The sequence below is a fragment of the Diceros bicornis genome, chromosome 28, assembly GCF_020826845.1.
Source record: "Diceros bicornis minor isolate mBicDic1 chromosome 28, mDicBic1.mat.cur, whole genome shotgun sequence".
Taxonomy (NCBI): Eukaryota; Metazoa; Chordata; class Mammalia; order Perissodactyla; family Rhinocerotidae; genus Diceros; species Diceros bicornis.
In genome coordinates, this window is record NC_080767.1 from 27,624,673 (window position 1) to 27,649,408 (window position 24,736).

Genomic DNA, 24,736 nt, shown 5'->3' on the forward strand with positions numbered 1-24,736 from the left:
GATGAAAAGAGAAGGACAGCGAGAAGCCCCACCCTCTTCTTTCTCGGGCTCTGGAAACTGTCCCGAGAGGATGTGATACTTATAACTACTGCAGCCATCACAGGTACGAACCCAAGCCCTGCTATCTCTGAGCCGTTAGACCTGCTCGAAGCTGCCTGCCACTGGATTTCTCATTATGTAGGAAAACATAAATCTCCATTGTTTATACCAGTTTTTACTCATATTCTGTTGTCTGTAGCCAAAAGCAACCTGCTACAAAAATGATTACCTGTAATATTCAAACTCCCTATAAGGAAGGTATGACATCATCCCCCAGAAGCCAAAGTTCACACTCTTTCCACACTAGGGCACTACCTTTTTCTCATGCTAATGATTCACTTGTCACAATGTCATATAATTTTTCTATTCACATATGTCTCTCCCCACCATCTTCCTCCACTCTCCCCTATGAATTCTGGTATCTTTTCAGAGACACCTGGGTTTCTGGCTTCTTAATAGCTGCATGACCTCAGGCAAGTCACATAACTTCCCTAAGTCCCCATTAGCTCAGTAACAATGATCGGTGGTGTTATTATTACTGCTACTACCATTTGTATTAATATCATGACTGATGAAAGGCTGGAGCCAAAATAGGACCAAAGAGCAACCTGGATGAACGGGAACAATTCTACAGAAGTCTGCTATGCCTACAGCTAAGGCAGTCACTTTTCAAAGGAATGTGCAGGCCAAAGAACTGTTCCTGACAGAGCCTGAGCTAGCGGGGTCTACTTCTGATGCAAAGAACGCCATCACTATATGCCCGTGTAACTGGTGACACACTGGAAGATCTAACACGTGAGATGACAGTTGTTAACAATACTCCACCTCAGCATTACAAGGAGCCATGCCTTTCTCAAACCTGCTCCCAAGATGAACGTTTCACAGCAGGGGGGAGGCGGAGCCACTTTTCTTTCTTTGTCTTTTCAGATACTGTGACAACACGGTGAGAACCGCATGTCTTTCCACCAGCGTACATACTTCACGATGCCTTTTTGTAAACCTTCCTGTCACAGCGAATTACTCTCCAGAGCAATTGCCTGCTCCATTGTAGCTGGTGGCCATTTGAGCCCCCAAATAATTCTAATTGGATTTGCCAGGGAAAATGTAAAACAGAATGAATCTAATTCAGGCATTACCAAGAGAGAATGTGAAGCGCCCAGGCATGTACTTTTTTCCTGCATTTGATATGACTAATAACTCAGATTAATCAATTTCCCTGGGGGTGGGAGGGGGAGGATGCAGAATGGGGGCTGGGGAGAGAGAGAGAGAAATGGAACCATTCTGGTTACTTTGCCAACAGCAGCATAGACAGTACTTTGGAAAGATGTTTTCCTAGGCTGATGGCTGGGATGGGCTAGAGAGGAATGAGAAGTGAACTAGGGGTCCAAGGATTCAAGTGCTACCATTGAGTACAGCTTTCTAGAACTCAGGGAAATCTAGAAATGGAAATGACATTAGCGTTCCCGCCCATGGCAGAGCTTTGCAGTGTTAAACTAATAATGTTATACAAAATAAAAGAGTAAAATGAAACTGCTAATGATGAAGACAACCACGTATTGAGTGAGGCACTGAGCAAGGCCGTATTCATAACATTGCCTCGTTTAATCTCACAATGACTCTGGTTTCTAAGGCAATTGGGAGAGTGGGATGACTTGCCCCAAGTCACAAGGCTAATAAACAGAGGAGCTGGGATCCACACTCAGGTCAGTCCAACTCCCAAAGACACAGGCTTTTCCTGGTGCACAAAGCTGCTCTCAAGACACATTCTTCACGGAATGAGGACACTCCCTCGGAGCAATAAGGAGAGATATCCAAAATATACTGTTCAATGAAAAAAGGAACAGAATAGAAAGTATTCTACCTTTTGGGTAAGTGAGGGAGAGAATAAGAATATATATATTTGTATTTGCATGAACACTGTAAAGATCTAGAAGAAAACTAACAAAAGTAGGAGGAGAGAAGGGAATATAGGATTAACAGTATAGAATGAAGATATTAATTTTTGAACCATGTGAATGTCTTAACTTTGGGAAAAAAATATATTTTTAAGTTCTTCGTGGAAGAATATTCTATTCAGAGCTAACTGTGGTTATGCAGGAATATTGGCGACCTTGCAATTGGCATGTGACATTTACCAGACTGCTAATACGCTAATACTTTTATTATTCATTATTGACAAAAAGATAAAATACTACTTAGTTTTATTTTAAAATAACTATTCCTCAACAGTTTCCAAAATGAGGAGCCAACCACAATTCAGGATGCCAGAAGTTGGCAGACTTCTCCGATGACTGGGAAATTAACATTTATCAAGTACCTGCTTTGTGCCAGGGACTGTGGGGCACTCCACTTAACTTAGCTCACTTAATTCTCATCACAATAGGACAAAATGGGAATTATTATCCCCATTTTATAGATAAATTACTGTAACTGAGAGTCAGCAAGGTGAAGTGAGGTCGCCCTGGAGGTAAGCAGAAAAGTCAAGATTTGAACCGAAATCTCTCTGGCCACAAATTCGATGCTCTTCCCAATACACAGAATGCTTATCCAAGCAAATGTATCACAAACAAATGAGTCACAGGCTTGCACCGCCCTTTGGGGAGGTCCTCCTTACCTTGATCCAATTCAGACCCTTGCCGTTCCAGCTGTCTCCGTAGCTTCTCATTTGTTTTAATAGATTCTTCTAAACGTTTTCTCAGACTTCGAATTTCTTGTATATGTTCCATTAGTAAGTCTATAGGAAGGAGGGCATTTTTAATTTAAAGTCTAAAGCCCCCAACAAATTGAATAATTTATAGATTATACAATGATCTTGAAATTCCAAATAGTACTGGGTGTATTAAGATAGTCAGAAACTGGCAATCCTTTCCTAGGTGTGGGAGGCCAAGCTATTGCCCACAGCCCACAGACACAGTTCTGTAATGATTCTCTGCAGCCCTCCACGAGGAAGATATTTCACATCACATGGAAAAATTATATTCCATACAATTTTAATGCTAACTCTAATGTAGCCCTTTATTCTTCTGAATATCAAATATTAATTTAAAATCTTCCTTATGGTGAAACTAACAGATCATTTTCAAGTCTGCTTGAATTGCCTGAGAGTTGATTAAACTACCTTCATAATGAATCCAGATATTTTCAAGACTAATTCTTTGAAAGGAATATGTTATCCATTTATCACTAACTAATTTAAGACTTAAAAACAGGAACAAAACAATCCCAGTGCTAGTGGGAATGGTAACGGGGTTATTCTCAAGAGTCTATCCTGTTAGCATGAGTATAAATGTGTATGACTTTGGGGGACTATTTTTATCGCTAGTCTTTGAAGTTCTTTTCCAATGTCTTTTACCAAATAATTCTACTTCTAGGAATCTATTTAAGGAGATGGCCAGAGATGCTGACAACCATTTGCCAGAATGCATGAAAATGTTCATCTTAGCACTATATATAACAGTAACAACTGAAAATAAATTACTAAATAAAGTGTTTTACATCCATTATGATGCAGCATTACATAGCTATTAAAATTACATTGTGAAGACCATATAATATCATGGAACAATATAGATACAAAATGGGTTATTCAGCATAATCACAGCTCTACTTAAAAATTTGCAGACAGGAAAGACACATATACACAAAAGAAGGAAATACACCTAAACATTAACAGAGGTTGCCTTTGGGTGGCAGATTTTAGGTTTTTCAAAACTTATATTACATCTCAATATTTAATAATATATAAAAATTTAAATTTTCCAAATTTTCTAAAATGAGCATATATTCTTTTTTCAGGCTCTGCCACATCTCATTTTAACAAAGAAAGAAGGAAGCACAGTTCCAACCTAGAGGTAAGTTTCTAGAATCAGTGTTTAAAGCATAATCACACTAAGTATCCAGAGGCAAAACTAATGTCTTTAATTCATCAATTAGGGTACACTCAGTATGTCTTAGTAATGTTTGTTTTAAAACATTATACTAATGTTATGACCCAGTTTTAATTCCTCCAAAATGACTTTCATTTAAAAGTAGCACAATGTTACAGATCTTTTCCTAATTAAATAGTAATTTTGCCATGAATTTGAATGTTTATGAGACGACTTAATTTCCAGACCTTCAGCTATCTCCCATTAATGCCAGAGTGTGGCAAGTCATTTGGTGGGCTGTCTGAGGCCCCCACTGCAGCCCAGCACTGAAGGATCCTGTCTGCCATAAACTCCCAGCACGTTGTCACAATGCACCTCCCGCTCCTGCCTTGCTGCCCTGCAAACGTTCTGGTGGCTAGTCAGGTCGGAATGAGTCAGGAACTTATCTGTTCTACTGCTGCCTTCCTTGCTGGTTTATCCACGTCACACACTGCCAGCTTCTGGGGTCATAATGCTCAGTAGCCATCAGTACAAGTCATCTTCTACTGAGTCTGGCCAGGAGTCATCACTTGGGCTTAAGGAACATTCCCAGTTGAATTGGACACCACTTATTAATTATGCAGCCCTAACCAAGAAAAAGGAAACACTATACTCGCCTTTACAAAATGGGAGAAAAATATCCGTCCCTCTGAAAATAATTACCCTTCTGACAAATGCTAACTCTTTAAAACCATAAATCCTGTAAGAAACAACCACCAAACACAACGTGTATATCTTTTGCCTAGCAGTTCCAATTTATAGAATCTAGGTTAGGAAAATGCCCCCAAATAAGGGGAAAGCTTCATGTTCAAAGATATTCCCTGCAGCACTGTTCACAATTGTGAAATTTTAGAAATGACTTAAATGTTCAGCAACAGGGGAACGTTAAGGAAAAATGCAGTTCAGCCATTCGATGGACTAGTCTAAAGCCACTAAAAATGATGTTATGTAACAACATGTCAGAAAGCTTATGATATAATGTTAAATGAGAAAAGGAAAAACACTAAATTATCTCTCTACTCAGATTATAAACACGACAAAAGGAAAGACAGACGCAGAGACTAAAAGTCTGAAGAGAAATAAACTGAAAAAGCTAACAGTGGGTTTATTAGGCTGGCTCCAGAGAGCACTGCCCCCATTCACGAAAGTGCCTGGTTATCCACTAGGAGGTCATGACGAGCCCAAGATCATGGCTTCCCAGAGGAATAAGAAATAAAAGAGACGCCTAAATGGTCCTACATTGGAAATAAAGCAAGGCTGGGTGGCGCACAGGGCGGAGAGCAGAAGGAAGCGGACAGGAGAGAGGAAGCAGAGGGAAGTGCCCAGTCCCACAGCAGGAGGGTCTGAAAGAACAGGGATCTCCAATATCCCAATGTAAATGATCTGGCTTGCTGCCTCATAAACCCCACCCCCTAGTTCCCCAAATCCTCAGTCAAGGCTGCTCCTCCCACAAAGGCCTGTGGGAGTGGTCTCAGGGGCTCTTGGAAAGGGACTCAGTTCCATGCCAAATTGATACAGAGCAGAAGGAGGTGGCACTAGGGACAGGAAAACAATTCACGGTCTGACCTAAATTAGGAGAAGGCAGACTGTAAAGCCAGAAATAACCGAGAGAAACCAACTACACAGAAACTCACAGAAATCACAGAGGGATATAGCCAGAAATCCAAAGAAAGCAAATCTAGCTGTGCCGGCTGCTGGAGGGCCCCAGCTGACACCTGAGCTACATCAAAAACGTGCACTTCATGCTCTAGGTATGTTTTCACACCGTGCTCCTCTGGGCCTGAGTGTCCTGGAGGAGCCTCAGAGGCCACCGTGGGGACAGGCTCCACTCGTATCTCTTTTACATATCAGGCCTTCATGTAAAGTTTCATCTGTTGCTAAAAAAAGATTTCAAATTTTTGAAAATCATTGTTCTATGTGATCAAGTGTCAACAAAGAGCTTTTAGCAAGGAGGTGCCAGTGTCTGATTTGTGCTCTGGGTCCACTCTGCACGCCTTGCAAAGAACCCAGTGGAAGGAAAGAGAGACCGGGGGTGTCAGTTGAGGTCTAGAGTCAAATCTGCCCACATGCGTTTCGGTAAATAAAGTTTCATTGGCACACAGCCACACTCATCCGTTTACATATTGTCTATGGCTGCTTTTTGCTGTAACAGCAGGATTGAGTAATTGCAACGAGGACCATATGCTCCTCAAAGCCTAAAATGTTTACTAGCTGGCCTTTCATAGGAAAAGTTTGCCAATCCCCGGTCTATCGTTCTGGTCTATACTTTCCCTTGAACTTCTGAAATACATTGAATCATGAACACTAAGCCCTACCTAATACCCCAACAGGAGGTAATCAAGACTGAAAATACAGAAAAGGTAAAGGGGAGCTCAGGGGCAGGTAGGGCCTTGGGAGGATAATTCTGCCAACTGAGCCCATGGCTCCATGGTCAGAGACAGGACAAGGGGCTGACCCAATGGGCCAAGGGTCACACTAAAGAGAAACACAGCAGATTTACAGAATGACAAAATATCTGAACAGAGGGTTGGGTACTCTCGGGCATCTGTACAATTCAAAGCAAAGGTCTTCAAAGTGACTCTACCTTAGGAAGAATATGAAAGAAACAATGGGAAATTAACCAGACTTGGAACTGATACATGACCTCAGTGCTTTCCAGCCTGCCACTTCAGAAGAGCAAGGAAATGACCAGTCATGTAAGAAGTCATCATTCAAAATAAAAGTGACTTTTCCCTAGTCACCAACACTTTCAACAACCACAGCTTTCCCCAGTGATAAATGACACTCTGAATGACCAGCTTTAGCCCTCATGGGATCTCCTTTCACCAGAGAAATACTCAAGTGTCACTGCACTGCGCTTACTGAGGCAACATGGCAAATTACCGTTTAAACCAGGAAACCCTGGCTATGTTTAAAATGCTTCATAAGCCTAGCTTACCTTGAGAAAAAGTGTTCACCATGACCAAGGTCTTCTCGGTCTCGCTGTCTTGCTTCTGGTCTCGTGAGAAAGAGGACTTTTCAGACACTTCACAATCGGACAATGCGTGAGAGGCGGACAGCTCAGGAGACTCAGGCAGAACATGCTGGTAGGTTAGGTTGTCTTCCTCAATCCTTGACCATTGGGATTGAAAGAGAAGTCATGTTCCACACTAAGACTCCAAGCCAGGACCACGACTTAAGAACACTTAAGACTATCTGGCCCTTTGTAATTTCCCCATATTTGTAACTTTGTTTTGAAGCCCCTTTGTTTCCTTAAAGCATTTTTTAGCAAGGACATTCTAAAAACAAAATGGGCTCAGTAGGCTTGAGTTTGGAGCCGATGAAGAAGGGGAAGACACCATCTAGCTTATATGAGAGCGACCCGGAGAGAGGCCATGCATCAGTGGCAGCTGTTGACACAAGTTGGCTCTGCACCAGGCATTGTAGATGTCCTATCTTACTTGGTCCTCCCAGAAACCCTCTGAGATAGGGATGACTGTTCTCATTTAGAGCTGGGGAGACTGAGGATCAGCATATACTTGCCTGCTGCCTCACAGCATGTCAGTGGCAGAGCTCACATTTGGACCCAGCTCTGCCCGGCTCCAAGGCCCCAGGAGAACGTGAGAGGAAAACTCAAACCCAAGAAGCAGCCTTACGGGTTTAAAAACCTCAAAACCCTCATGGTCCCCGAGCAGGTCCCAATATCATTATTCTGGCAATCATCTGGTTATTAACCTGTATTTTCCAAGGGCCACCTAAACCATAAGGAAAAACATCCTGAACTCTGTGAAAAGCCCACGTGAATCTCCATTATAGATAAGCTCCTTAATTTAAGCTCTTTTTTCTCCCACTTTTTCCTATTACTTCTTGTCTCATTATTCATGAGCTCAGACAAGAGCAAAGGACTCCAAAGCTGCAATGCATTCGTTAACAGGTAAACACCAGATGCAACTCCGCTCAGACAACGTGATGGATGCACGGTCTTCTGCTGCCTTGCAAAAGTGAGGAATGGGCCAAGGGCACCCATTTAATTAGCTTAGGAGTGACCCATGTGAGTGCGAGGCCTACCACTGAAAAAGGGAGAACAGAAGGAAAGAAACAAACCTGTCAGAAACGAGAAGGGTGACGCACATCTGAAGAGGGCTGAGAGGGGCTCCCCGCCTCCCTCCAGCCCGTTCTCCAAGCAAATCTGATCAAGCCTAGTCCCAGCTTATTCTCCCTCAAAGACTCCCCTCTTCCTTTAGAACAGAATTTGCACTCTTCACACAGTGTCTGAGGACCAGCCCAGAGCTGCCCTGCCTGCCTCTCCAGCCTTGACCCTCACATTCCATGCACCAGCCACGCTGCTCAAAAGGGCCATGTCTCCCCACCTCGAGCACGCACACTCTCCCAACAACCCCCACCCCTCGACTCTCATCCTTTAGATCTCGGCTAAGACTGTCTCCATTCTGCGAGGCCTTCCTTGCCCTCTCCACGGCCTGCCAAAGGGATGAGATCCGTTATTATAAGGATGGAAGTGGCGGGTTGAACTGGGAGGGATCTTTGAAAATACTGCAGTGGGAGAGGAGTATTTCTTCTAACCCTACAGAGGCCCTGATTAAAATGTCCTCCAGTGAGCTGTCATACCTCCCGGCCTGCTCGTTCTAATGATGCTGGTGGCCTTCATGATGCCAATAAAATCTAAAATTCTGCACTCCAGATTGGTCTCTATTTCTTTTTTTACCTCCAGAGCCTAAAGGGCCGCAGCTCCAAAGAGGAGAAATACTGACAGCACTAACAAGAGTCAGAACCTTTAGCAAGTGAACAGAGGAGGGGGAGACCCTGATATTTCCTGCTGACCCAGAGGCAAGCTGAGAAAGTATACAATCCATTTATTCCATGAACATGTTTTGAATTCCAACTATATGCCAGATTGTTGGGGCTGGAGCAGGTGTAGAGATACTCAGGACACAGTCTTTGCCCTCAAAAGGCAATGTGGAATAACAATAAGAGCCCCAGCGTTGGAGTACAACAGACTCAAATTCAAATCCCAGCTCTGCCTCGTAATGGCAAGTATGCAACTCTGACCCTCAGGCTCCCCATCCTAAAATGGGACCAATGATGCACACCTTGTAGGGTCAGAAATAGCGAACGTGAATGCCTAGGGCAGCAGCCGACACACACCAATACCCAGTTAATGCTAGTTCCTCTCCTCTTTTGAGGAATTCTGGGAGTGGAAAGATAAATGCAGAAAGTATGACATACTGTGTGGTAAGTGCTGTCATGTAATTAAGTGCCAAGTGCTACAGGAAGAATAACCGATCCTGGGATGTAGCGGAGAGATGGGGATGTTGGGGAGAGCCAGGTTCATTCCCATGTGAACTGACTCTGAAGAAGGATTTCACACTACAAGAGGCAGAGGTAGAGTGTACAGCTTGTGTGCAGGCATGGTCTGCAGAATAAGCAAAAGTCAGATCAGACTGAAGCATGGGGTATACGTCAGAAAAGAAAGATGGGTCAGACTGAGAAGGGCCTCCAATGTCAGGCTAAGGAGTCTGGAACTTACCTGCAGGTACCCAGGAGCCAACAGAAGGAATGTGTCGTCTGGGTCAAATCACCCAACAGCAACATGCTCTGAGTAACCTAAAACAACTGAATGAAGGCTGCAGGATACGCAGCATGAACTCCTGGTTTTGCATGGCCATTATCAGTTTCATAGGTGTTTATGCTTTATTTACAAGAAGCAAGAAACTAACAGAACGGGAGGGAGCCAGAATACTCCAAAAGCCAGCAGACAAACCAAACCCACAAAGTCTTCCCACCAAATGTTACACTCACCTCTCTATCAGTTCATTCTGGGTGCTCATTTCCGCTCCAACTGATTTTCCTGGAAGCAGAAATAACATCAAGAAGGAGGAAAACATTAAAAAAAATGTTCCCTAATAATTTCTTGCTCATACATTTAACAGAGGCACTGTTCCTTTTGTTTAAACATTCTTTATAACAATCCCGGATATTTAAAGTAGGATTACCAAGAAGGCAATGCAGACTACATTCCTCCTTTATCACTGCTCTGTCACTAGTTCTAGTAGGAAGGTGACAGCACAGAATCTAAAAAGCAATCAAAAAGGCACTGCTGGGTGCAGGTTCTTTTTCCTTCTCTAAAACTCTGATACTAACAGAACTCATGATCATTATAGGAAATGGGCACAGAAACAAGAAAAAGATCACCATCCTCTGGGTACCCACTGCAGACAGGCTATTGGATTGCCTTCCATTCTTTCTTCCATGCATTTGGCATGGGTGATCCTGTATTGTGACTTAATTTTTTCACTTCATATTTTATTGCAAGCATTTTTCTCACTAAATTTGCTTTAGGAACATAATTTTTAATGATTACATTCATGTTCTATTGTAGGCATACAGGAACCACAGTTTTTGCCAGTTTGACATTTAGGTCATCTCCAATTTTTCACTTTCATAAATAAATGAAATAAACATCTTTGTACATACAGCTTTATCTGCATTTAAATTATTTCCTGAGGAAAGACTCTCAGAAGTGGGATTACCAGGAAAGGAATACAGGAGTGTAGCTGAAAAAGCCAGTGTATGCAGCAGGGGGAATGACTAAAAGAAATGACAAAGAAAACAAAACAAAGTTCAGAACATAGTTGGGCAAAAGATGCTCTGCTCTCTCCTGCATGTCACCATAAGTGAGCACATGAGCCCAGATTTCAAAGAGACTAACAACTTTATTTTAAAAATACTTCAGAACTCTGGAAATTGCAGACTGGGATGAGCTCTTTGAAGAAACTAACGCATGGCTAAAGAAAAAAACAAACCCTTCTATAGATGTACTTGAAAAATGAGACTATAATTAAACTGCACCCACACATACCATTTTCAAAACTACTCCTAAAAGGAAAAGTTCTCAAACACCACAGCGCAGAGGAAAAGATCACTAGAGACTGGCACATTTGCTTTATGTCTGGTGGTTCCCACCCACGAGCTTCCAAGGCCGGATGCAGCTGTTGTCAGGGCTCCCTCTCCACCCCACCAGGCCGGCCACTCGGCACCAAGAGTCAGTGCAACATACCGAGGGCTTGAAGGTCACGGCCACTGCGGGCACTGTCAGGCACTGGGAAAGAGGCAGACAGCCCCGAGCAATCAGCTGCCAGGCCCTGAGGACGATTCTTTAATATCTGCCATCTCCTCTAGGCCTCACAACAATCATACAGACACAGTGTAAGGATCTCCACTTTACAGTAAAGAAGTGGAAATCCAGGAGGTTTAATGTTTCCATTCTCTCACTCTGCCCAATTCACACTCTCACCTACTTTGCTGCATGTTCCAGGTAAGCACGGGAGATGGAGATATTCCTACGGCTAGCTCAACCACAAATCGATGTCTTGATCCTCTTGGTTACATCCTGACCAAATATGGCATGATATTTTGGCTCCTCAAAAGGTAGGGAGAGGTTGACAGGCCTCTACCACAGTGGATGCTCTCAAAGGCTCCACCTTTCTGTCCTCTACATTCCTCCTCAAGGCGGGAAATCTACATCTGATTGGACCAATTTCCAAGACCTTGACTGGAAGTCGCAGACCACCACGATCAGGCAGGGACAACTACACATTAAAAAAACAACTCAATCAGCATTTTTCATCTCTCATCTGCACAGGGCTGCTTACCAACATTCAGCTGATGATAAGATTTTGGTCCTACAGACCAAGGCCATCTGCCCCAGCCCGGCCTTCCAAACGGCTTACTTAGGAGTTCCACATATACTAGACAGGCAAACAATAACATGACATCCTGCCTCACATTCACCATGTTCTTTAAGAGCACAGAAACATTCCTCAGACACTTCACGGGGCAGGGCACCCTTAGGCTGAAGTAGGCTTTAAGCATTCTGGGACCCCTGACCACAAATGCTTAGAACCATCAAAAACCTCTCCTCGCTACCTAACAAAATCCATGACCACAGAAGGACGTGCCCTGACGCCACCAGAAGCATGGGTTTCCCCTCCATCAAATAAGAGACCTTTGGGGATCTTGTAATGACTTAACGACAATTGTTTTCCACCCGTTCCCCTCTCACAACAGAGTTCTTTAAAAACAAATGACAAATTGTTACTGTGGGATTCATAGGGACATCACTACAAGTGATGCATTGAATTTCTTGGTGGAAACTGCCTTCACACAGGTGACAGGGTCCCATCTGTCAGGCTATTCCAAATGCTTAGGAAGCGTGTCATGAAAATGCTGCTCCCATCTTTCAGGAAAATCTTATTGCTACACCCAAAAGCTGAGTAGCAGGTGGCAGTGGGGAGACTTCATCTTTTCAAATAAAAAGACATCTAGTTATCCGACCCATATGTAAACTAGCAAGAGAATTACTATGCAAGACAGCCTTGTCACTGGCCAACCCACCTTCTGTCTCCTCTCTGCACTGATCCATCCTGTACGCTGCCACCATTTAAGAAGCCTCCTTTGAAACAGTACTCCCTCGCTCAAAATCCATCAATCGTACAGACTTAAGTTCAAATATCATAGCCTGGAATCTCCTACATGACCCAAATGTTTCTTCCTTTCCATCTCACTAGTAATTCGTATTAAATATTTACAGTGCTCTTCCCAGGTGCCTGTACCAGCCACTGAGGAGACAGAGATGAACGAGGAGCCATCCTGCCCTCAATGAGTTCAAAGCTGAGGGGGAACAATGGACCCAAAAGACAATTACACTACAGTGCTGTGACAAGGGGCATCACGGTGCTGTGGTAGGGCACACAGAGGAAACAAACATGATCCAGCCTGGACCATCAGGGAGAATTTAGAGGGGGAGACAACTGATGTATGTTTCAGGCAGGAAAGAACTGCTTTATAAACATAAGAAGCTAAGCGGCTACGTGGAAGGCAGATTCCAGGGATATGCAGGAGGAAGAAGCCTCTATTTTATCTGATAGCCTGGCTCACTATGCTAACCCTAACTTGCATGCCCCCTTACCGCTCCTAAAATACCCTTCTCCAACAACTATGAATCCTTCCAATATGGAAGGTTGAGCTCCAATACCCTTTCCTCTTGGAAGCCTTCCCTTTACAGCTCAGAAGGGCCTCTCTCCAGGCTCACACTATGTGCACAGACAGAGTCAGAGGACGTTTAATCAAAGGGCACCCTGGAATAAGGTCCATCCATACCAATGAGACTATAGCACGGTCATCAAATCCTGACTGTGCACTACACGTCTGACCCCTTCCTAGGTGCAAGGCTCCCACCTCCAGGAGTTTATGCTCTGAAGAAATAAAACATGCCCATAAGAAATCACTGCTGTCACCTCCTGAGCTCCCACTATTAGCTAGGCAAGACACCACACACTTTAAATAATCTCTCCAAATCCTCACAAGTAACTCGGCAAGACAGGTACTACTGCCTCACAGAGGAAACCTGACCCTTAAAGGACTAAGTGAATCGTAAAGGCTGGGATTTGAACCCAAGTCTATCTGGCTCCGACAGTTGTGTCCTTTCTATCCCAGTACATAATCTCCATCACAAGGCCAGAAGTGACTGTCATATGCAAGTTACAAATGACCCAGAAAAAAAGAAAACGAATAGATTTGCTTTTATTTGGGGTGAAGAAAGAAAGCCTCCGGGATGGTGGGCAGAATTTCCAGAAGTGAAGAAGGAGTAAAAGTCTTCTGGAAAAAAGACCGGTTTGAACAAAGTCCCAGAAGTGGGGAAATGCGAGGCCTGGCCCACAGAAACATTTGACCAGGACACCCGATTTGACAGGAGTGTGAGAAGCACAATCTCATGGTGGTCAGGAGGTCAGGCTGCGGAAGCAAATTGCTTGGGCTCAAATCCAGACTCTGCCACTTTCTGTGTGACCTAGAGCAAATAAATTAATCTCTTTGTTCCTTGTTTAGTAAATGAGGATAATAAACAATACCTCTTCACTGGCTGAGAACAATGCCTGGCATACAGTACACACTCAATAATGAGCAATGAGCCTTTCTCACTGTTTCTCCTTCATCATCATCATCATTATTATCTAGAGGGTAATGGGTTGGAAAAGGCAAACTGTGGAAGGTCTTGAAAGAAATGAATGTTTCAGGTTCATCCCTGTAGGCAAAAAAGAGCCAAGGGAAGGGATCCCAGCAGCTGTTGTCTATCCTTGTGGCTAAACCTGGACACACGTGGTGAGCTCACGGAGGAAAGGAACTATTTCACAGTCTTCTTTGTACCTTCCCCAGTGCTGACTCAAAAATACCTGAAGACAACTGCCTTCCTGATTTACGCTGCTGGTCTCGGGAGGCAGCGTAAACAAGGATGTGGTGGAAACCGGGGACTGCCACACCAGTTCTGGATCTACTTTGGGTCCCAACCCACTTTGAGAATAAAAGTTATAGACCCTCACCCCAGAAAATCACAGCTCTAATCCTTACAAGCATTAAGAAACCACACTATCATCCTACCACTCGGGTTGTACCAATTAAATACTATTAAAGAAACAGCAAAATACACACAAAGATCCCAATACAGTGTGCTTTATAATAGCCCCAAACTGGAAACAACCTAAGTATCCATCTAATGGGGAACGATTAAATAAATTATGGTGCATTCATACAAAAGAACGCTCCATGGCCACCAAAAATTACAATGTAGATTAATATTTATTATCCATAATTGAACAAAGGGAGAGGTTGCAAATAGTCCTACTTCCACAAAAAATACACATACGTATAAAAAAGGTCAGTAAGTATAAACTCCAGGGTGTTCATGTTTTGCTGTATAAATGATGCAATTATAGGAGTATCTGCTTATCTGTTATTCTACAATAAACATGAACTGCTTTGTATTAATAAAAAAAGGCTATATATAAAATTTTTAGGAACTCATGCTATGCAACTGCTTCAAATATAAAACTACTTTATGATAAGCTCGTTTCATGATTCAGGAGCCAGACCCCTTAGACAGCATCAAAGAAAGACCTACCTCTGTTACATTTTACTCTCTAAGAAAAGGCGCTGTAGTGAGGTTCCTGAGACTTTTATGCCTTTTGTAGAAGAAAATAAAGTTCTCTGTTTGTGTTGTCTGCTAAGCCTGAAACGCTTCTGCTTCCAGAACCCAGAGGAAACAAGAAGTGAGATCTCCTTGGGCTTGTCAAGGTAAATAACTAAAAAATAAATCAAGGAGGGGCGGTTGGGTGAGGGAAGGAGGGCAGCTGGTGCCAGAGGCGCTCTCTCTCAGCCTCTCACTTCCTAGGGCCCAGGCTGAGGGCTTGTAGGAAGAAAAGAGACAGAAGGAAAATGCCTCGTGGATACAGCTCTATCTTGAGGACCATTATTTCTCCAATAATAAAATGAAAACTAGCTTATTTGGAAAACCTTAGCCAGAAGAAAGTAGATTTCATAAAGCTGGGGAAAGTCAAGTGCTCCTATGTCCTGGCCCTCAAAGGTCCTGCGGAACCAGTACTAGGAACCAGTACTGGGCTCTTTAAAAAATCAGGAACAAAAGTTGCCTGGGCCCAGAAGGCCACACTATCCCAGGTTCTATCTTGGAATTACACTGAACATATGTGGACCCTCATGAACCACCCATTTTGTATGTTTGCAGACAGAAGAACTGAGGTCAAATCTTGGTTCCACCAAATCAGTTGCGACTTTGAGCAACTGACTTTCCTCTGTGAAGGCTGAGTTCCTCACGGGAAACAGGCTGTTCTGAGGATTAAGCCCCCAGCTCACAAGTATAGACACCAGTAAGCACCCAGTGCTTAAGAGCCACATGCCAAGCACTGAACCGAGGCTTCACGTCCATTTTTTAACTGAACTCTTACAACTCACAAAAAAAAGGCTTTGATTTTGAGCAGAGAAGGGACATGACCTGACTTACATCTTGAAGGGACCACTCTGACTATTGTGTGGAAATAGACTGTAGTGGGATGGGGCGGAAGTGCGGAGCCCAGGGAGGAGAGGACCACACTAATCCTGGCGAGGTGGCAAATGGAACCGTGGCAGCAATGAGGTAGTGGAAATCGGTCAGGTCTGGAACACATGCAGGTAGAACTTGAAAGGGGCGGCCAGTGAGGTGGGAGGGGAGCTGACTCTGAGTGATGTCCTCTCAGAAGGCAAGGGAGGAACCGAGTTCCCAAGGAGGGAGGGAGGGACCACATCCAACACTGCTGTGAGTCTGAGTCAGATGCAGTCCGAAAACTGATCACTGGATTTAGCAAAGTGGAAGTTGCTAGCAACTCAGTCAAATGCCACTTCAGTGGAGAGGCTGGGATGTCTGAAACCCCCATTCCAGGGGGTTTAAGAGAGAAAAGGGGACTAGAAAGTAATACTAATGGATCTAAAGGAGAGGGACACAAATAGAGACTTCATAGAGGCAACTTAGATAAAAATTTTAGCTTTGGAAGCACCTTAATGTTTTTCATATTCAAAAACTTAAATCAATAAGGATGCGGAGACCCTAAAATTAAATACAAACAGAAATAAATAAATCTTATTTCAAATAAGTACAATGAAAGAATGAAACCAAATAACTTTTAAATTTAATACCTGACTATATACCCTTAGCCTAAAAACAAAAAGAACTGTAAACAAATCTTGAACTCTTCTAGTAGCTTTTGTTTTTCACAGTGGTACAGGTGGAGCAATTATGGAACTATCTGTGTGTATTACAGAATTCAATAAGTGAGCACATATATTGATGTTGTGAGAGCCAGGGTTCTCACTGCTGGAGAAGGAAACACAGATACAGAAGCGGGAAAGGAAGGAAAGAACACAGCAGGTTTAGATTACAACTGGAGGCACCACTATGATTTTTTAAACAAACTATACATTTTTATACATACATACATGTGTATATACGTGTGTGCATGCATGCATACACACATACATATGTATGTGAATATATATTCTAGTTCTGCCTGCTAAAGGGCCTAGAAACAACGACACCCTAGTAGCAATGAACACACCCAGCACCAAATCTTGGTTTTGAAATAGCATTCCCCTTCAAAATGAACCAGGGCTACTTAGAGAAATGGCTGATTCACAGGCAAGGACAGTATAAGAGCCTGGAACATCTTTCTTTGTGCCAAAAAGTAAGGAAGTGTCCCCCCAAAAAAATAGAGACATGTCAAAAAGAACTGCCACCTGCCAAATCTGGAACAATCTGAGCATCAATATTAATGACAAAACGGACAAGAGTCCATTGATTAAAATAAGAATCTACAAGTCAACACCGATAATAAACAGACAACAAATACATAAATAAACAGAGGTAAAGGGAGAGTTCATCCTCACAGCAGATGCCACCTAATAATAAATGCAGAAGGAATAACGGCTTTAGGAAAAAATCACCATGTTCCCACCATCCTGGTAATAATTGAGGAAGAATCATCAATGGATGGTAAAACTCATGGGTAAAAGTTCGAGGAGGAATGGAATATTTACAGAGTTACAAAGTATCCCCATGAATTACTTATACATTACACAGGGAAGTATGTAAGTTACAGTGGAGAAACCTGACACACATCACCTTAACCAAGCCATCAACATTAACGTCACCCAAAATGGGACAAACAGACATCATGTGCCTCCTGAACATGATACCAGGAGAACACAACATCGTTTATGCAGTATTCCTGCCAAAACCACATAACTAATCTAATCCAATCACAAGGAAACAACAGATAATCCCACATTGAAGGACTGGCCTGAACTCTTCAAATCTGTCCATATCACCAAAGACAAAGGGTGAGGAACTATTCGAGATGAAAAGAAACCAGAGACATGACAACAAAATGTCATATGGGGACCAGACCCTGGATCAGGATCAGAAATAAAAACTGTCATAAAAGACACTATTGAATCAATTAGTGAAATTTGACTATAGGCTATGTATTAGAAAATACTATTTCCTGATTTTGATCATTGTACTGTGGTTATGTAAAAGAATGTCCTTGTCTGAGGAACTATACACTGAAGTATCTAGGGGGAAAGGGACATGATATCATCAATCCACTCCGATAGGGTTAGGAGAGATAATAATAGAGCGTGTGTGTGTGTGTGTTTGTGTGTGCGCGCGCAGAGAGAGAGAGAGAATAAAGCAAATGTGGCAAAATACCAACAAATGATAAAGCCACATGAAAGATATGTGGGAGTTCTTTGTTGTAGTCTTGAAAAAACTGCAAATTATTATTATTTTTGGGGGGGTGAGGAAGATTAGCCCTGATCTATTGCCAATCTTCCCCTTTTTGCTGAGGAAGATTGGCCCTGGGCTAACATTCGTGCCCATCTTCCTCCACTTTATATGTGGGACACTGCCACAGCATGGTTTGACAAGCGGTGCATAGGTCCACGCCGGGCGTCCGAACCTGCGACCCCCAAGCTGCTGAAGCAGAGCGCGAACTTAACCACTACACCACCGGGCCGGCCCCTACAAATTATTTTTAAAAAACATTCATAATGCAGTGACATTTATTAAAGTACCCAGCACAGAGCAAAGGTTTCCTTTCATCCTTCCTCTAACCACCTCTGACCCTTGAATATATTTTGTAACTAATAAAATTTGGAGTTTTTTGTTTGTGTGTTTTGTTTGTTATTGCCAACATTTAAAACTCATGCGTTTTCACCCAAAAATCTCTGATTTCCATCTTCTCTTGAAAATCCAGAGGAACCAGCAACCATGTGGCAGGTGCTGAGGGACAGTGCCTCCAGGCTGGCTTCACTCGTGCGCCTCACCGGTCTGGCCTCTGAAGTATCCTCACTGGACCCCTGAACCCCTGGTTTAGAACAGTGTAGACCACCAACCACATGGAAGCAGTCACTGGAAGGAAGAAGCAGCCAGTGTGGCTCTGCTGTCATCTCATCAGAGCAGAGGGGCATAAGATAAGTAAAGCCAAGGAGTCTGTTCCCCCTGGGCCCTCCAAGAAGTCCTGGATCAATTACTGACATGTCTTAGGACTCACAGTCCCTCGCCCCACTTACCATTAAGAAACAGCTTTTCCAATTTCTCGAGCAACTCAGCACACTGATTCAGCTGCTCCTGGAAACCCTCGGCCACGTAGTAATCCACGTCGCTGGCCTGCAGCAACTCCTGAAACGCCTTAATCACGGTGTTCATATGTTGATGAGCAATGACACAGATGCCACGGCCATCCGTAATCTGCTGTCGTTGAAGGGAGAGCTCCCTGGCTTGGGACTGAACTAATGAATCATATCTGATAAAAAGGGGAAAAGAAATGCTTGTACCATTTTAGAATTCAATTTTTGTGACCTTAACACTAACTGGAAAAATGACAGAGCACAATTTTTAAATGCCTGCAGCTGCACAAGTATATATACTTTTAGAAAAATTGCAACTGTACAAGGTCACTCCTTCTTCGATTTCAAAACAGCCAACAAATGCTGCAACAAAGGTTCTTCTGCAATATTTCTAACCTTATGAAGCCCCCATTTAAAGTACAGATTGGCAAGGACTCAGAAGAACAATTAGTTTCCATATATTTTTCAAAAATACTATTCTGAATTGTAGAAAGAAGTGCCTCAGGGGCCAGGAGCCACCACAAATTCTCACGAAGAACCAAAAAGAAACTGTAAAGGCAGGAAAACAAAAAGAGGACTGTCTCCTCTCACCTGAGAGCTCAGGGAACAATCATAATCCTCACTACCACTTAGGAGGGTCTAGGACCTGTTGGTCACTGAATTTGGAGTTTTTTAAAGTTATCTAATCTTCCCAATCTTTCCACAAACGTCTGAACCTCCCCGAATTTACCGAAGAGGAAACTGACCCTCAGAGATGGCAAAGTTTGTTAAATGGTGAAGATTTGGGCTGAAACACAGCTCTGCCTTCAAAGCCCGTGCTCTATTATACATACTACCTCCTGGCCCCATCGCCGTCCTTTCCTACATGAGCCATGGGTACTAGCAGGTGCTGAGGAAAGCACGAGGCAAGGAAAACGTGGCTACCAGGTGGCCATGGTAACCTGGCGCCAGAGCAGCTTGGCAAAGACGCCGACCTTTCAGTTCAATGTGTTCCCCCTTCCCCGAAATGATGCCATTATGAGGGACTGGTGACCACCCTCGACCCCAAGGACAGACATTCAGATCATGTGACACCAGTACTGAAGGTGGGGGCCAGTTTAATGGACGAGAAGGAACACAAGTAGGGTGATGAGAGCTTGAACCCTGGCAATGGTTCTGACCAGCTCTGTAAATCTTCCCAGACACAGCAACTCTCTGAGGCTCCATTTCCTCGTCCACAAAAACCTCCTTTCTCAGTTGATTTTGAGGATTAAATAAGAAAAGTGCCTAGCCGGGGGTCTGACAACTGCCTTTCAATAAATACAAGCTTCCTTCAATCTCACTGTTTGAGAAGTCTTAAAATATTCACTCTGGCTCCTGACAATTCAGAACAAGGTGCCTGTCTCAAATTAGAGACAAATGAAGGTCAACTTTACAAATGATCCCATTTTTGCCATATCTCATGAAGCAAAACTGTATATATCTATGCCCATAAAATATATCTTCATGACCTCAGAATTCTTCTCTGTCAACACAGGCTTATTTCTCTAAGATGACCTTAAAGGGTAAAGATATGGAAAATATTTATATTCTTCCCACCCTGCCTAGGACATCAGCTTCAGTCCCATAGCACAGTAAAAGCCAATAATGGGGTCCAAGAGTAAACGCTGCCATTCAGCAAACACACTATAACTCACTGAGGGACTGGTATAAAACCTCTACTCTGAGTCCCCAACCTCAGGAGGACGAAATCTGCTCTGCCAGTTTCAGAGGACACAAGAGTAGAATGTGCGCAGCCACTGTTCTTTGTAGCCTCACGTTTCTCTTCTCCGCAGGCCTAGCTGTCTTAACCCCACCATCAAGCCTTCCCCAGGACCCACCCCACCCCACCCCACCGCACAGCAGCATGCCCTTTTAGCTCATGGGCTCCCACCTAGTGGCAACATAGGGGAACTGCAGGCTTAAACAGTGGGAGAAGGCAGACGGGATGTACCTTGAGGGCGAGAGATCTCTGAACTTATTCTGCAGGTTATGGATTTCACTGAAAAGTTCCATGTTCAAATTCTGCTCCTTCTGCAGCTCATATTCCTGTTCCACCAGCTGCTGCTTGAGGCTCTCCAGCATCCTGCCGTCAATCCTCTCCGGGGGCAGCGAATGGAGGATCTGCATGTGTTTCACGTAACGTACTTGGTGCAAACTTGAAAAGGTCATTTCTTCTTCGTCAGTACTGCCCTTGAGCTTGTGCAAGCCGTCCTGGGCCCCTTCTGTCCCACACAAAACTGTGATAACGGCCTCGCTGCACTGGGAGTGTTTTTGAAGCTGAAGTATGAAATTCCGGTAGCCCTCGAGCTCGGTTTCCAAGTCACAGATTCTCTGTTTTAAGTTTTCTGTATCATTTGAGGTATCGATGTTCTCCGACTGATCAGTCCCAATCACACTGCCTTTAGTGGAAAGCTGACACTTAGAACCCAAGTGAGTAGCTCCTGAAGCTGGGCCTGGAAAATCTTCAGAAGGATTCTCTTTGCATGTTGGCAAGATGGCAAGGTCATCAGGCTGGTAAATTTCAGAGTCTGAAAATCGATGCATTTAAGTCAGTAACTCCTTTGCTGAAATCCACCACCTCTGTCCTTCCTCACAGCCACCGCCAAGCAGAGACAGTGCAACGGCCTCCTAATAGGCCCCTCTGACTCTAAGTTTTTCCCTCTTACCTCCCAACCCATCCTCTTCCTCAGGGTGACTGTTCTAAAAAGTGAATTTAACCATGACAACCACCAGCCCCCACCTAAAACTCATCAATATCCCCACTATCTTGAGGATCAAATCCAAACTCCCTCTCACAGCATCTGAGACCCTCCATGATCTAGTTCCAGGCAACCTTTTCAGGAACATGCCCTGGCACCACCTCTGGAGATTCCCTACTAAGTTAACCCTAACTCCCTGCACACACCAAGTTGTTTCTACCTCCATGCTTTTGCATGTGCTGTTCTCTCTGCCTGGAATATGCTCAGCCCTGTACTTTACTTCCACTCAAGGAACTCATACTCATCCTTCAACACCCAGATCTAATTCTCCTTCCTCTGAGAACCCATCCTTGAACTATGTAACAATCACTCCCTCTGCTTCCACAGCACCTTATACACGTCACCCGCGGCAAACACACCACGCGCTGATGCTACGCAGGAAGTACACTCGGCTTATGTATTTATCTACACAGCAGCTAGTTATTTGGCTTCCTCTCTCCCTCAGTGGACTGCAAGTTCCTTCACAGCAGGGCCTGGCCTCTTATCTTCACATTCCCAGGACCCGGCACAGCACCAGAGCAGACGTCAGTGAAGATCTGATAAATATTGGGGAATGAGGGTAGTAACACTAAAGAGCAGTAATTGGAAATCCACAGAGGATGAGAGTCTTCTCATTTCTACGTCTACCAGTTTCAGGAGATGCCACGATGTCCCCTGTAGTGAGCTGTGTCACTGACTCACAATCTTGCCAGGAAATATTTCCTTACAGCTAGTTTAAATCCCCAGATACAGGGCCAAACTTGTTTGAGAGGTGGAGTGGTGCGGCAGAACAAATAGCTGTGAAGTCAGAGAGAAGATGGATCACACCCAGCTTTGCCACTTGCTGGCTGCAGAGCCTCACACAAGTAACTTACTGTCCCAGAGCCTCAGTTTCCCCAGAAAGATGTCTAATACGCTAGTTGTGAGGCTCCAAGCTCAGGCCTGAGTCCAGAGATCCTGTCTTTAACCACATACCTCTGTGCCTGTTGCCCAGGGAAAGCTTAGCTCAAAATAAGAAGTTGTTTACTTAAGAGGCAGCAGAATATAGTGGAAAAACCCATCTTTGAAATCCAACAGACCTGGTTGCAAACTCTGGCTCTGCCATTTACTAGTTGCATGACCTGAGGCAAGTTACTTAACCTCTCTGAGCCTCAGTAGCTTCATCTGCAAAATGGAGAGAACATCATTCACTACGAACGGTTGTGTATTTTGTTTTTAGGATCAAATGGGACAAGATCTGCAAAAAGGCTAACACCATGTCTGGCACATAGTCGTGAAGGAATCCAACTAATATTAACGTCCTTTGCTTCCCTAAAACTGTTCCAAGATGGACGAGGATGCCCATCACGGGAGGCCTGCGAGCAGAGGCTGTGGCCTGGGGACACGCTGCACAGGCAGCAATGTGGGTTGGATGAGGAGATCTCTCAGGAAGAAGAGCACATGAAAATCCCTGTCAGACTGTATATTCCAATTTCTGTTCTGCAACTGCTCCTCGTGGCTTTAAGCCCATTCTTGTCTCTCTGCTCACGATGCAAATACCATAAAATAAACCTTTTTATTTCAGAAAGCAGCTGCTACATGACCTAACGGAAGCTTTCCTAATACAGCATTTTTACTGTACAGAATTTGTATAATCACTAGTCTCTGAGGTCCTTCAGGGTGGAGACTGTGTCATTCATCTCTGTTTCTCCAGTGTCTGGCACAGGGCCTGGGGCAGAGAAGGTAGTCAGCAAGTACTGCCAGCTGAATGAGTAAAAGACAGACAGAGGGAGAGACCTCAACAAGGCTCTTTTCCAGTGAATCACCCTCTAAGACAAGGAAATATCTTTGCTATAACAACCTCATGATATAAGAAGCAATGTTCACTCAACGGCAGAAAGATCAGCTCTAATGACTTCCCTTAAGTAATCATGAGATAAAAAAACTGTAAGACCCATATAATTGTCCTTTTGTGATACAGACTGTGGCCAGCTCTGACGTTTAGCTACACACACACACACACACACACACACACACACACCTCAGAGTGGTGTGCATTCTCATATTCACACTTAGACCTCCACTTTAAACTCTGTTCCTCACAATGCAACAAACCTAACATTCAGACATTTGACACTCATAATTTTGACTTCAGAAGTGCCCCTAATCTACCAGAATTTGTGATTTAGCGGAGGCAAGGATTGGATTTCAAGGCTTCAACGCCAGTATACAGCAAGTCTCATGGCCCAGCACCAGCATGGCAATTGTGGCTTTGCTATTCTCTGCTCAGTAGCCCTCAATAAAGGTCCAAAGGAGGATTTTTCATTTAAATATCACTGCATGGAGGGTGTGGGAGAGGGAGGATTATAAGCTGTAATATATGGTGTGAACCTGCAGGTTTAGCAAGGCCTCGGGACACATAACTGTGTGCTGGGACCTGGCCCATAGGACCAAGCCCCTCACCTATGCTACCCATTTAATCTTCACAACAACCCTGTGAGGCATCGCTAGTACCCCTATTTCACAGAAGGGGAGACTGAGGCTTAGAGAAATAAGAACTTGCCCAAGGGTCAGGGTGAGTTAGCAGCAGAGCCCACCACCAAGGCCTGGCAGCCCACCTTCAAAACTGAATGCTGCCTCCTGACGTAACCCTCCTGCCACTGGGGTTTTCTGTTTCAGGGGTGCATTCCTCAACTCTCAATGTGAAGGCCAGTAACAACTGTAGAATCCCCGTCATTCACTTCTCAAGTAACTATCGGGGGCTACTGAAGAAGACACAGCAGTGACGGAGGCGCACACGGTACCCAGCCTTGCGGAGGGGGGTCTCTGAGCAAGTGAATTCAAGACCAAAACATGAGGGGCTAAGAGGAGTGTCTAAATACCTGGGGGACTCAGGAAAGTCTTCCCTGGACAGTGACATTTAAGCAGAGACCTAAAGGATGAGGCATCAGCTAGGCAGCAATTAAAGGGAGGAAATTCAGGCAGAGGCAACAGCATGTGCAAAGTTCTAGAGGCATGTTAAGAAAAAGGAAGGAAGCTCACTAATGA

At 44.0% G+C, this 24,736-nt stretch overlaps 1 protein-coding gene across 4 annotated transcripts in view; it reads right to left on the reverse strand.

Annotated features, from left to right (window-relative positions):
* The window catches only part of CDK5RAP2 (CDK5 regulatory subunit associated protein 2), a 175,253-nt gene that overhangs the window by 25,123 nt on the left and 125,394 nt on the right, over window positions 1-24,736 (reverse strand). For all 4 annotated transcript variants that reach the window (XM_058523896.1, XM_058523895.1, XM_058523892.1 and 1 more), the window contains 5 exons: window positions 20,923-21,499; window positions 18,894-19,126; window positions 9,741-9,789; window positions 6,883-7,055; window positions 2,654-2,773 (listed from right to left, as the gene is read on the reverse strand). In XM_058523896.1, the coding sequence (XP_058379879.1) occupies window positions 2,654-2,773; window positions 6,883-7,055; window positions 9,741-9,789; window positions 18,894-19,126; window positions 20,923-21,499 (1,152 nt within the window). The remainder of the gene's footprint in view (window positions 1-2,653; window positions 2,774-6,882; window positions 7,056-9,740; window positions 9,790-18,893; window positions 19,127-20,922; window positions 21,500-24,736) is intronic.